Here is a 13,938-nt window from a genome sequence, read left to right on the forward strand (position 1 = left end):
TTGGTTCTGTAGCCACATTGAGTCCTAAGCTCTTCACGCACTGTACACCTCGTATCTTCCCATACGGTTCTGCTGTTGGAACTGTCATACAGATATACTCATTCAAGATTGTTGGCCTGAAAGGTGACTTGAATTGGCCACTTTATGTGTACGGCGTGGTTGCTGCCCGAGACACTGTTAACCGCAACCGCAACCTGCTCTTTTGTAGGTCAAGGGCTAACTGCCAGGAACTAAATTAACATGTACGTATATTATTAATTTGTCTTTTCGTTTTCCTTTGTTCTTCCTCCTGTGTATGATGTTGTTCATGCGTAGTGTATACATTATATTAATAATGATGACTATGATTCTTGCAGAACCCCTTTTTGTGCTTGACTGGTCCGTCTCGTGCAATATTGGCTGATAACCCTGTTTCCTTTGAAGTTGAACTGAAGATAAAGTATGGAAGTAAGTCACAAGATATAGTATTATTCAGCTCTGTCACTAGTTACCACTCCAGTTACCACACAACCTTGTTTCCAAGCGGTGTTTGTAGTGCAGAGTTAAGTTTAGGGAAACTTGCTAGAGCAGTCCAGGCCACAATCCTTAGTGTTTGTGTTGTTGAAGGACCCTGGCCTTTTAAATATGGTGCCCGCATTGCTTGTTCCCTGTCTGCTGCAGAGACTAATGATCCCTTATCTAGGGAAGTTGTGTTGCTTGATATTCATGGTTAAGAAAAATGCCAGACAATGACCACTTTCATCTGTCTAGGAATGTTGTTTCAGTAGAATTGCAAGGAACACTGAGAGTTGCCATACAAGCCTACACACCATCTTGTGCCATTGCTCAACAGTCCCATGTCGACTTCCCTGCCAAGTATTGCCAAAGATCTATAGGTGAATGCCTTTTTGGCAACTCTAAAGTGAAGATCATTATTGCTTGGTCCCTCCTGGTGAAAGAAAGGTTAGATCTCATGTTGGATGGATATCTTGCCTAGCCATAGATGGTATCCCAAGCTGGCAGTTTCATAGCCCTAAAAAAAGCTGGCAGTTTCGTTGAGAACCCCTAAGTTAGGTGGCGGCGGCAGGGGTGGCGGTGACACACACATAGATCTAGGAAGGAGAGTTCTGAAATCCGGGAAGAATATGGAGACTAAATCTGCATTCCCGAAAAAAATGGATAGGAAATCTGGGAAGGTGATGGATAGGGGGGAGATCATGCCCTCTCTGGGCAAGTTCCAGGGCAGGGAGAGAGAGTTGGTTTGTGCTCTTTCTCACCACCGTGAGATCCTGAGGAGGGAAACCACCTTCCTGAGGAAGGAGATTACCTCCTGGGGATTGGCGACGATCTCTCGAAGAGTGGATTATGTAAAGTGTCGTTCGGAAGGAATACGCGCACCTCCGCATATAGTCCATGGGTTGTCTCAGCTGTCCGGCCAAAGGATGGACTTGCGTTTCTCCGACCTGCTTGAGGTGTCTTTGCCCTACCTGGTTAGCAACCGTGACGAGGTCCTAGATTTTATATTGCATGATTTGGAAAATATGTGCTACCGGATCAAGTCTTTTGCAACAATTCTGAAGGAATTCAGCATCGCCATCCCCTTGGAGAAGATTCAGTTGTTCCTTCTCATGGCCCGATCATTTCTCAGAATATCAGATGCTATTAGTTATGGTCGCTCAAATCAGAGTTCTTATGAAGAGCACCGTATGGGCTGGACATCTTCATGGGGCAGTGGGATAGACAAGTGTGGTGGCTTCGACGATATAAGTAAGATACTAAACTCATATTCTTTTCACACTTTTTTGCTTCTCAATCAATGCAAGCTTAGCTTTCATGTTAGAATTCTATACACACTTCTTTGGTTCCGCAGCCACATTGAGTCCTATGCTCTTCACGCACTGTACACCTCGTATCTTCCCATACGGTTCTGCTGTTGGAACTGTCTTACAGATATACTCATTCAAGATTGTTGGCCTGAAAGGTGACTTGAATTGGCCACTTTATGTGTACGGCGTGGTTGCTGCCCGAGACACTGTTGACCGCAACCACAACCTGCTCTTTTGTAGGTCAAGGGCTAACTGCCAGGAACTAAATGAACATGTACGTATATTATTAATTTGTCTTTTCGTTTTCCTTTGTTCTTCCTCATGTGTATAATGTTGTTCATGCGTAGTGTATACATTATATTAATAATGATGACTATGATTCTTGCAGAACCCCTTTTTGTGCTTGACTGGTCTGTCTCGTGCAATATTGGCTGATAACCCTATTTCTTTTGAAGTTGAACTGAAGATAATGTATGGAAGTAAGTCACAAGATATAGTATTATTCAGCTCTGTCACTAGTTACCACTCCAGTTACCACACAGCCTTGTTTCCAAGCGGTGTTTATAGTGCAGAGTTAAGTTTAGGGAAACTTGCTAGAGCAGTCCAGGCCACAATCCTTAGTGTTTGTGTTGTTGAAGGACCCTGTCCTTTTAAATATGGTGCCCGCATTGCTTGTTCCCTGTCTGCTGCAGAGACTAATGATCCCTTATCTAGGGAAGTTGTGTTGCTGGATATTCATGGTGAGGAAAAAATGCCAGACAATGACCACTTTCATCTGTCTAGGAATGTTGTTTCAGTAGAATTGCAAGGAACACTGAGAGTTTCCATACAAGCCTACACACCATCTTGTGCCATTGCTCAACAGTCCCATGTCGACTTCCCTGCCAAGTATTGCCAAACATCTATAGGTGAATGCCTTTTTGGCAACTCTAAAGTGAAGATCATTATTGTTTGGTCCCTCCTGGTGAAAGAAATGTTAGATCTCATGTTGGATGGATATCTTGCATAGCCGTAGATGGTAGCGACGGAGGTGCGATAACTGCATGGATTGATGTTGAAGCCGTCCTCCATGGGGTTGAAGACAACCGTGTCATTGATGCCTATCTCAGATTTGAGCTGAAGAAGCTCCATAGGTCGCTGGAGTTAACGTTTGCTTCGGTTTGTTCCGTCAATTTCAGGATAAATTGTACGGGGGGTTACTATCCTTTCATTTCCTTTACTTTTACTCTCATGACAAATCGTCGTTCTCCAGAGACCAGGGCATTCTAAATAGCTCTAAGAGCATCTCCAACAGACGCGCTATATAGGCCGCGCGGCATAAAAACGTCCGATATAGCGCGCGCGGGACAGAATGTGGTGCTCCAGCAGGCGCGGTAAACGGCGCGGCGCTGTAAATTTTTTTAGGGCGCGCGGCTTTTTGCACAATCCGGAGCGGCATATCTGGCGCGTCGGCTACAGCGCACGGCATCGCTCGTCCAAGCGCGAAAAAGCCAACGGCTGGAAAATTCCTCCCCCGCGCCCGCGCCTTCATTTCCCCACCTACCGCCGGCGCGAAATCCAGCCGCCGCCGGTCGACTCCGCCGCCGCCCCCGCTTCTGCGCGCCGCCGCGTCGTAGATCCGCGTCGCCCGAACCTCCTCCTGGCAGCGGCGGACGCTCCGCCGCACTGTGTCGCTCGCGCGGCCGCCAGCGACGAGTTGTAGTCGGCGGTCCTTCTCGGCGGCCCCCTTCGCGCCGCCGTCGCGTTCTCCTCCGCGCAGGCGTCGACATGTCGTCCTCGTCGTCCTCGAGCTTGCTTGCAACATGGCGCGCCCATGGTGCTCGCCCATTTGCTCGCAAGGTATGAACCTCCGCCGGCCGGTCTCTATTATACTCGCCAAGTAGCTACAAAAGTTCATAGTGAAGTAATTTCATACATATGTTTGTAGAGTTCCTCATATGATTCATCTGATGACGAGTTCGACCAAGAAGAAGAGGAGAACATATCGATACTATTAGCATACCGCGCCGTTAAGAGGCCAAAATTTGGTGGATCGGTGTTCGGTAGACGAAGTTGTGGAGAGAAAGGATTGAAGGGCATGAGAAATTGATGCGGTCGTATTTCAATGAGAATCCGATTTTCCCCGAAAGCTATTTTCGGCGGCGTTTCCGGATGAGTCTCAACTTGTTCAAGCACATTGCAACGGAGATCACCAAATATGATCGCTTCTTTGAGCAAAGGAGGAATGCTGCCGGAGAACTTGGCCATAGCACATATCAAAAGGTGACCGCCGCCTTGCGTATGTTGGCATATGGTATACCGGCGGATCTTGTTGATGATCATTTGGCCATGGGAGAGAGCACTTCTATCTTGTGTGTGAAGCGCTTTGTCGTTGCAATTGTCAATGTCTTTGGCTCCACATACTTGAGAGCCCCCAATGCTCAAGACACGGCAAGGCTTTTGGAGATCAACGCCAACCGGGGGTTTCCCGGTATGCTTGGTTCCATTGATAGTATGCATTGGAGTTGGAAGAATTGTCCAGCGGCATGACATGGACAATTCAAAGGCTACAAGAAGGATGCCACCATAGTACTTGAAGCGGTGGCCGACCAAGAGACTTGGATATGGCATGCTTTCGTTGGAATGCCCGGATCTTGCAATGACATCAATGTTCTTCAACGGTCACCACTGATGACAAGACTTGCAATGCGGGAAGGTCCATTGGTGGAGTTTGAAGCAAATGGCCACAAGTACAACTATGGCTACTTCCTCGCCGACGGCATATATCCAAGGTGGCAAACATTTGTGAAGCCAATTATTCAACCAAAAGGTAAAAAGCAAACTCAATTCCACAATGCACAAGCGACGGCTAGGAAAGATGTAGAGAGAGCATTTGGGATTTTGCAAGCCCAATTTGCCATTGTTAGAGGACCGGCTAGATTTTGGGATCAAGAATGCCTTTGGTATATCATGACCGCGTGTGTAATCATGCACAACATGATTATAGAGGATGATCGCGGAAAAGATGTGGATCATACCCACTACGACTTGATGGGGGTTCCCGTGCAAGTGACGAGGTCCGCACATAGGATTGCCCGATTCATTGCCTCATACCATGCCATTCCGTGCAACGACACACATGATGAGCTTCAAAAAGATCTCATGGAAGAATGGTGGAATTGGAATGGACAACAATAGTTGCATATTTGTTGTATTTGTTTGAAAACTATGTGTTGTATTGTCTCAAAACCATGTTGTATTGTTATATGTTGGACGTGTTGTATTTGGTGTGAAGTATTGTTGTGAACAATGTATTGTATTTGGATGGTACAATATATTTGTGAATTTTTATATATTGTTTGATCTTCTTGGATGCATACTTGTGTGTGTTTGTTGTTTGCGCCGCGCCCGCGCGCTGCAAAATGGCGCGTCCGGCGGAGGTGCTATTTTACCGCGCCAACGCCCGCTGCAAAATGGCGCACCCGGCGGAGGAGAAATCGATCATGCGCGCGGCAACGATTTAGCGTGCGCAGATTTTTGCTTTTGGCGCGCCGCGATATAGCGCGCCTGTTGGAGATGCTCTAAGCTCCCGGGACTTGGGCGCTCCTAGTTGATCAGGGTGTCGATATTATTGGGCCTACTGCAAAAAAATTAGTAGCTTCTTCATCTCTAATGTAAAATAAAAGTCTAACTATGGAATATTTGTCCCAGTTAACTAAAGACCTATCCTAAAAGTTCAGACTAACATGGTACTATGACTTCTCTACTACTTTAAAAAGACGAGCGGGTTCCGTCGTCAATCGGTACATCGTCCGTTCCGTCGAGCGATTCCTTCTGCTTTGTCGAGCGCCCAAATGGGCCAAAGCCCAACAAATCCCTCCTACTGCGGAAGGCAAGGCAGGACCCCCTCTCGATCCCCTCTGTATCCTCTCTCACGACTCACGACGGCGCTACTACCTCCACTCATTCTGGCCGACGTAGGCTTCTTCCAGCTCCGCCCTTCACTGGAGCGAGCTCGGCTATCTCTCTTCTAGCAACCCCCATCGTTGTTTCTTCCTTCTACATTCTCAACTGCCATCTCAGGTAACCCTAGCCGCCTCAGTCTCCAGCGGTCATGGAGGGCTCTAATTCGTCCTCCCATGGAAAAAAATAGCGCGCTATTCCAACGCTAATAGCACGCTATAGCATATCTGGAGAGGCGATGCTACGCTATTTTGGCGCTATAGCGCGCTATTCGCGTTAATAGCACGCTATAACATGCTAATAGCGTATTTTTAGACCCACGCTATTTTATTATAGCGCGCTAATTTTTTTCCTGCCGCCTAGAACCAGATCTCGAGCATGGCGGTCAAGCTATCCACGTGCGCACCGCGCATGGGTTGCTGTGTGGCCAGGTCCGGTGCCAGGGAAGCCATCAAGCGTGTCATGGCTCACACGCGCTAGAAGGACGACCACTGGAACTCCATGCCACCCTCTTCTCCATGCAAGAACATGCAGGTTTTGGGATGTTCACTTTCCAGACCAGGAGGTGGGCGCCTTGTTCGCCTGTACTTACCTTTGTCTCTATTGTTCTGTGGATTTGAGTAATTATGGGGCTTGCACTTTCTGCTGAAATCGCACTTGATCTGGCACCTGAGGTACAGTGATGATAATTTAGTCCCTTGTAAAGAGGCTTTTTTGAGCACTATGTCACTATGATAGTGTTATTACTTGTACGACTCAATCTTGCAATGATTCTTCAATCATTTACCCTATCATAGTTACTACAGAAGTAATACTATGAAAGTCTATGCTACATGTAGTTTAGCAATGATTTAGCATTAGTACTCTACATGTAATTTCAGTGGTGTTCTGATCAATACTATAGAACACCGATTTGCTACTTATTGTTTGCAGCTCCTTATTCGGGTAAAAAATAACAGACTTGATATATTTCTTTCCATGTACTGACATGAGAAAATAAGAGAGATAGAGATAATTTATAAATCAGATCATTAGCGATCAGATCTATGGATAAAGAAGCTTATTCAATGTAGCTAGAGAATTTATAAATCAGTTTGTATTTTTTTTGTAGTGTCGTCTGTTGCCGCTGCTGGAGCGACCACACGGTGGCAACCATGGCGATCCAAAGGTCATCAGGGAAGTGGATGATGATGTCATGATGATCCTGCTCTCTCCGTCGTTCAACCTCGACATCAACCACCCTCATCGTCGTGACTCCATAAGCACCTTCTTGTGATGTGGATAGGGCGGAAGTTCTCATATGCCGAAATCTTGCTAGAGTCAGACAGACCAACACCCTCCTATCCCAGGTTTGGCCCATTCCTTCTTACCACTGTTTTATTATATCAGTGCACCAACTTAGCCATGTCAAGTGATTGATAAAATGCTTCATACAATGTATACTTTCTAAATTTGCTTGACACGTAATTGCTAGAATACTCTACATAAAAAAACATGATATTGCTTCTGATTTTATCAATTGTTGAACAATTATCACCAATGAGGCACGTTTTACTTGGAAATATTCTAATGATTAGGAAAGACTTGATTGAAAGGAAAAGGCCTGCTTGGGCTAATCCAACTTGTGGTTCTCTATGGAGATGTCTAACATGATTTGTGTTGGTTTACCATTTTGTTTGTGTTAGCGTGGATTTTGGTTTGTTTTATTTTACATTAATTTGTTGCTTGCTGGCAAGTAATTTTTTTACATGGGATGATAGATTCGCGCTGCTACTACTTCAGGAAGGTCGGGGTCTGGGATGGCACAGTGGTATGGTGTTAAGTTAACTAGGGTCAAAATTCTCAATATTTTACATCTTCACCAATTAGCATATGGAAGGTAGCTGGGCTCATGGAGTGGGCTGACATCGTTGCGGAGTCCGTCCAGGCACGCTGGGACTTAGAGCATCCCCACTCGTTGGCGCTCCCCACGCCCAAATCCGGCGAAATTTTCGTCCGGATTGGAGGAAGATTTGGCGTGGGGAGTAGTAGTTTCCCAGCCGCGTGCCCGGGCGAAGTCGACGATGCGAATTTTAAAAACGGAAACTTGACAAACTACGGCTAAATTCGGGTGAATATAGACTAAATTTAATGATATTTAGACTAAAACGGGAGGAGTTCATACATAGAGGCCGAACTCGACTATATTTCGAATTCGGCTAGGGGAATGTAAACGCTAATTTTAAAACACGGCGCTCTACATGCCGAAATGGCGGTAGAACACCGTGTAGTCGCCGTCGCCGTCGTCGTCGGAGCCGTCGTCGTTGGCCTTCGGCTGCGCGGCCTGGCTGCTGCTGCCACGGCCGGCGTCTCCCACCCCGGGGATGGCTTGTACCAGTCGTCGTCGGAGGACTCGAGGTCGACGACGGGGACAGCGACGCCGGATGGAGGTGTCGCAGGACGGCGGTACCGCGCGAAGTCGTCGTTGGCGGTTGGAGTGGCGCGGGCGGCGAGTTGGCGTGCGGCGGCCGGGTCCAGCAGCCGCCGCCGCTGCTCCTCCTCCCGGCGCTCCCGGTCGCGCCTGGCCCAGTCCAGTGCGGCGTCGTCCGCGCGCTTCTCCTCCTCCATGTCGTGCAGCGATCTGGCGATCGCCTCCGCCATCGCGGCGTCCTCCGCGCGCTTCGCCTCCTCCTCGGCGAGCTGGCTTGCGGCGGCGGCCTCTTTCTTCGTCTTCTTCTTCCGGCCGTTCTGCGGCGCGGAAGGCTGTTCTCGGATGACGAGGGCGCCGCTGCTGCGCCCTCTGGTCGCCGGCGGAGACGCCGGCTCCTTCTTGACGAGCACCGGCGTCGAAGGCGACGTCGCCTCCTCCTCTTCACCGGCGCCAAGGATGACCTCGGCGCCGATCCGAAGACGACGAGCTGGCAACCATGCGCCGTGGCTGCCAGACGTTTCCCCGACGGCGGCTCGCCGATGCCCTCGATGCCGATGGAGGGGGCATCGTGAGCACCGGGAAGTTGCCGCCCTCGATGTGCTCGAGGACGGCCTCGAGTGTCCGGCCCGGCGCGCTCCACCACCGTCGGCGGCCCACGGCGTTGTTGCGCGCAGGTGGAGGCGGCGGGCCGTCGTAGGCCGCCAGCTCCCGCTCCCACCGCCGGAGGAAGTAGGAGTTCCACCGCGTGTAGTTGTCGGGGTGGTGGCGCGGGTCGGCGCGCTCCTCGTCGGTCATCGTCATCCTCGCCTCCTCGATGGCGACGTCGAGGGCATGGCCCTGCGGCGGCGGCGGGATCGGAACGCCGCCAGCACTTAGCCGCCAGCCGCCTCGGGAGGCCTCGTGTCCGGCGGGCGGGGGTACCCCGCCTGGTGGAGGAGGTGCCCCTCCCACGTGTGCAGCGACCGGCGGGGAAGCCGTTGTTGGCTGCGCCGTCGTCGCCGTAGAACGCCATCTTGGGAGTAGAGGGAGAGTGGAGGGAGAGTGGAGCACGGGGTACGCCTCGCGGTGATCGGACCGGCGTATATAGGCGTGGCTGGCGCGGGGATTAAATGCCGCGTGGATTGCGACGCGTCCGCGGCGAGCTGACCGGCGGCAGCCTTTAGTGCGCGCGGAAGACGATGCGTGCGCGGAAGACGACGACATTAACTCGCCGCGTGGCCGGCGAATGCAGACCGGCGGCAGGCTTTTACAGCGCGCGGAAGACGATGCGATGAGGACGACGATCGGCTTCTCTCGCCGACAAGTTGGGGCCACCAGACGCGCGGGAAGTTTCCTCGCCGTTTCGCGCGCTTTCGTTTCGTCCGGAGTCCCCGAGCGCTCCCCGGGGGCCGGGGATGGCGTGGGATCGCCGGATGGATTTAGGCCCAAATCCGGACGAAAACGAGGAACCGGGGCGCGACTGGGCCGAATTACGCCGTCCGGATGGAAAAAACGCTCGCCGGGGGCCTGTTCGGGGGGACGAGTGGAGATGCTCTTAGCTACTCTGTTTCTCTTCCCAGCGCTGAATTCCGGCATGTGCGCCGCCTCACGGTTGATCAAGCTTCCTCTGTTAAGTCTCTCTCTCCCTACAGAGTTTGTCTGTTCTTATTAACATTTTTTCAATTGAAGTTGAAGTCAAATCACTATCCCGAGAGAGGATATTGAAAGATAGTCATATGACAGGACAAATCATCTTTGGCATCCCCAGGCAATTGGTAATCTCTAACTGAAGGTAGCCATTGCATTTTCTCATAAAGATTCACTGGCCTTAATCCATGTGTTCCATGATCTACTGATATAGTGATCTATTGGATTTTTAGCTCCAGTTTGTCGCCAACATTTTGTCCAAAAATTAAAGGTTTATTATTTTCAAGGTTCTTTGTTCTCTCATACTTATGTTTTTAAATCTCTTTTGGTTGCATTGGACATGAATACATGTAGACCATGGAAGTTCACATTTAACAGAAGGTGTATTTGTTAACCAGTTTGGTGTCGACAAATGGTCTATCTGTTCTATCTCATCTGTAAGAATTTTAAAGACTGACAAAACCTATCGGGTAGCCAAATCTAAGTACTTGAAATCCTGTCAGCATTACTTGGGCTTCACTAATTTGATGAAGTGTTCTTTATATGTGTTGAAACTTTCAAGACAGGTGATTTATTTGATTTCCCACATTCTGAAGAAATATTAGTCCATATGAACAGATTGTAATCCATGTATTAAGATTCAAGAACTAATAGAGGAATAGATGAAAGCAAACTCTGCAAGTAATTTTTTTATTATATCCTTACAAGATCATATATCGTGTAAGTCTAAGCTATGCCAGAGGAAAGCCCACACGCTGGAATGTGAAGGATGAGAAGTATCTTACATGAAACACGCAGATTAAGTTGTAAGAAGTGCTCTTCAGAAGCATAATATCTGTTGAAAAAAAGTTGTTTTTTGGTTTCTGGCAATACAATTTTAGTCGTTCTTTGCTTTTGGGTGATACAATCACTTCGTGGACGCAGCCGCGGGGCGCATCACTCTACCTCAATGACCCAACTACTGCGCTTTCTCCTCGGCTCCACCTGACCAAACGCCTCGATTTGGTGCTCCTCCTCCACCCTACTCTTTCAACCGTGCACTTCACCAGCAGCATTGCTTAAGTTTTTCAGTAGTGATGGGATCTGAAGTTTGCGACATCTGCTGTTTTTAGTAGTGATGGGATCTGAAGTTCATGACATTCCATGGCTCTGCATTTTGTTTTTTTAATCTGTTTGAAAGGAAGTAAATAGAAGTACGAGGTCTCTTGCTGCCATTTATAACTAAAACTAGGTTACTGTAACCTTTGTTTAGTACTTAGAAATATTACTCTGCATATATAATCTCGATTTTGATATTTTGGCTCATTAATAACCAGATTGTTATTCTGACAAGAGGTTTGAGCTCAAGGTTGTAAGATTTTGTGGAATTTTGTTTAAGAATGAATATATGCAGATACTTACGCATATTTCGCCATCATGTACTATTTATGGTGCAATCTTATATGTATCATCTTTAGATTATAATTTGGAACTGTTGGGCTGATATAGCAACCTCTAAACATTCCAACAAAACAGTGAATAGAGATCTGATTACAGTTATTTTTTCTGAAATGAATTTATAAACTCTTCTATTGAAATGCTCTGAACACCCCCTCCGATCTCAACTGGTAGACAAGGTGAGTCACACTCAAACATTATATTTGATCTTGATGGCAGGAATCTCCTTTATGGGCCTGTCGAGATATCTAAAAGTTGTTTCTTCATAATCTTAATATCCTATAAGACAACCTTTTTCCCTATACATAAAGGTTCTTGTGTACAGCTGTTTACCTATTTCCATCAGACTATCACTACATATATCATATGTTTCAAAACTTTTGGTAGGACTTCTTTTGGTATTAAATGATTCTTTCAAGGTCAATTAACTTGCACTTGTTACGACTTGAATTTTAAAATGGTCAGTGATTTGTGAAAACTTATTTGAAGAAAATATGTTGAAAGATATTGCACTGATGTTTCCCCTCCTATTTCCTACAAGCTATCAGATGGGAATTACTCGTCAATAATCAAATTCTGTTGTCCAAGCTTTCCATTGATGCAAGATTGCAGTTGGTGCAGTGGTAGACAGATCCAAACAATAGGAGAAATGACATTATGACTGATTAGCCTACGCTGAGATGGATGTTGTCAAGTTGAGGAATAATGTTAGACAAATGATGTTTAAACAAGTTTCCTAGACCATGTTGTATATTTTTGGTTTGGTTTCATTTATAGTTTTGTGGTCTAAAAATCCTACTCAAGTTTACTTGTACTCGATATACTATACAAAATCTCATCAATGAGATTGAAGTATGTGATATGTTTTATAAACTTGATCAATTTGCTTTTGTTTTATGATACCAGGGACTAATTCTATGTCTAGATATGTTTTTTTTATCGGGCATTTAACTAGTGTAGACAAAAATCTCCAACAAGAACCCAATCTTCTCATGCACGCGACGGAGACACCACAACGCAATCTTCACCTGCTTGATAGTCTCGGCCACGACAACGGCGTCATCCCTAGAATGCGCCACATCATACGCCGTGTTCACGTGGAACAACACGTAGTAGACGAGGATCGCCGCCGTGTAGATGCCGAAGCGCATGTAGGCCAATGACCCAAGCGAGCCCATCACAAAGATGTTGGTGGCCAAAGACATGGCCGGAACCACGGCATGAGCGACGCGTCGTACATCTTGGACACGTGTTGTTGCTTCGCGGCAAATGCTAGCCCCACCATGCCGGTCACCCAGCCGACGCCAAACACCATGTACCCCGACCAATGCCCGGTGTAGCTCCAGTTGTAGTACACCGACATGCCGATGAACGACGGGAGGAGCAACGTCAGGAAGGTGGGGGAGGTGCGCAGCTGGAAGGCCTTTCGATATTTTGTTAGTGCAGATTAGGGGTGTAATTGATATGTTCGTGATATTAATCTATTTCTTTTATTGAAAAATAAACATCAAGGAAGGCTACGAGGAGTTCACTACTAAAATTCAAAAACTTAATTTTTGCACATCAAAAGATCTGCGAAAATGTACAAGTACACGTCGATGTCTTGTATGTGGATTTTAAGTTTCGTCGAATTATCTTTTCAGATGTGACCTACAAAAAAAAAGAAATGTGAAACCAGAATCAAGTTTTTTTTCTGCCTTATCTAGAGATGTTTTTATGACTTTTTGTAACGCACTGTTATGACAAAATTTTACAGGTTCGTTGAAAGCATATGATTTATTAGTGGATTTTTTATTTTTTGAAAATTTTAAGGACGTTTGCATTTGAAAAAAATGAACTAGGGAGTTCGAGCTCTATATCGCTGCACTCGTTCCTGTGCTACATATGGGTACAGAAAATGAAAGGTGCACACACTTAACCATGGTTGGCATCCATATGCTTAGCAAGGAGTGAAGACGAATCACTTCAGGATTGAAGAAGACAATGAGTAGATACTACTAGTATTTTCTCGAAGTACGTTGAATAACATTAGGAGCTAGTCCATCTTGCGTAAAACATGTATGCCATTGTTTGGCATCTCCTTAGTTTATGCCAATATGTAATGGTGATGCGTGTGTCATAACATTGATGTATTTTCGGCCTGATTGATTGCTAGCAGGCTTTGCTCGCACCAATGAAACATGGCTTTGTGGATGCTGTTAGGAGAAATGCAACCTCTAATCCACGTCAACTTGTTTGGTTGCAAACAATTCGTACTGCGCATTAGTTGTGAAACAAAGTCCCCAAATGTTTCGTTGCCCATAAATCGTGTTTCAACAAATGCAGCGGTTGTTTGGTTACATCATATTTGCTGAATACAATTGCCTCCTGCTATTCTTGGTGAGCTTACCCAGTTCACCATATATGCCCACAAAGTGTTCGATGCAACAGGAAATGATAGGACGACAACCATAGATCACGTAATCAGCATGGCTAGCATATGGATAATAGTTTTAGTGGTGGATCATAGTGTTGCACCACGAGTTCACGAACAACATCTCGTGATACAACACAGGTTCGTCAATAAAGGGGTTACGTAAATACCACCTCACAAAATATACAGACGTGTCATCAGTGCATATCAAACCTTGCTACTCCCAAAATATACATCATGGATGCGATGTTCATCATCATCAGCGGAACAAGCACGACAACAAGCATCCAATGCTCGGGATCCTT

The 13,938-nt window shown here is 46.8% G+C and overlaps 1 protein-coding gene across 1 annotated transcript; it reads left to right on the forward strand.

Annotated features, from left to right (window-relative positions):
* Positions 1 to 1,154: 1,154 nt before the first annotated feature.
* Positions 1,155 to 2,227, forward strand: LOC124671362. Its single transcript, XM_047207740.1, has 4 exons — positions 1,155 to 1,746; positions 1,850 to 1,960; positions 2,046 to 2,079; positions 2,194 to 2,227. Exons 1-3 carry the CDS (start codon positions 1,155 to 1,157, stop codon positions 2,069 to 2,071), a joined length of 729 nt encoding a protein of 242 aa, XP_047063696.1. The 3' UTR covers positions 2,072 to 2,079; positions 2,194 to 2,227.
* Positions 2,228 to 13,938: the final 11,711 nt, after the last annotated feature.

This window comes from Lolium rigidum, chromosome 7 (assembly GCF_022539505.1).
Source record: "Lolium rigidum isolate FL_2022 chromosome 7, APGP_CSIRO_Lrig_0.1, whole genome shotgun sequence".
Classification (NCBI taxonomy): Eukaryota; Viridiplantae; Streptophyta; class Magnoliopsida; order Poales; family Poaceae; genus Lolium; species Lolium rigidum.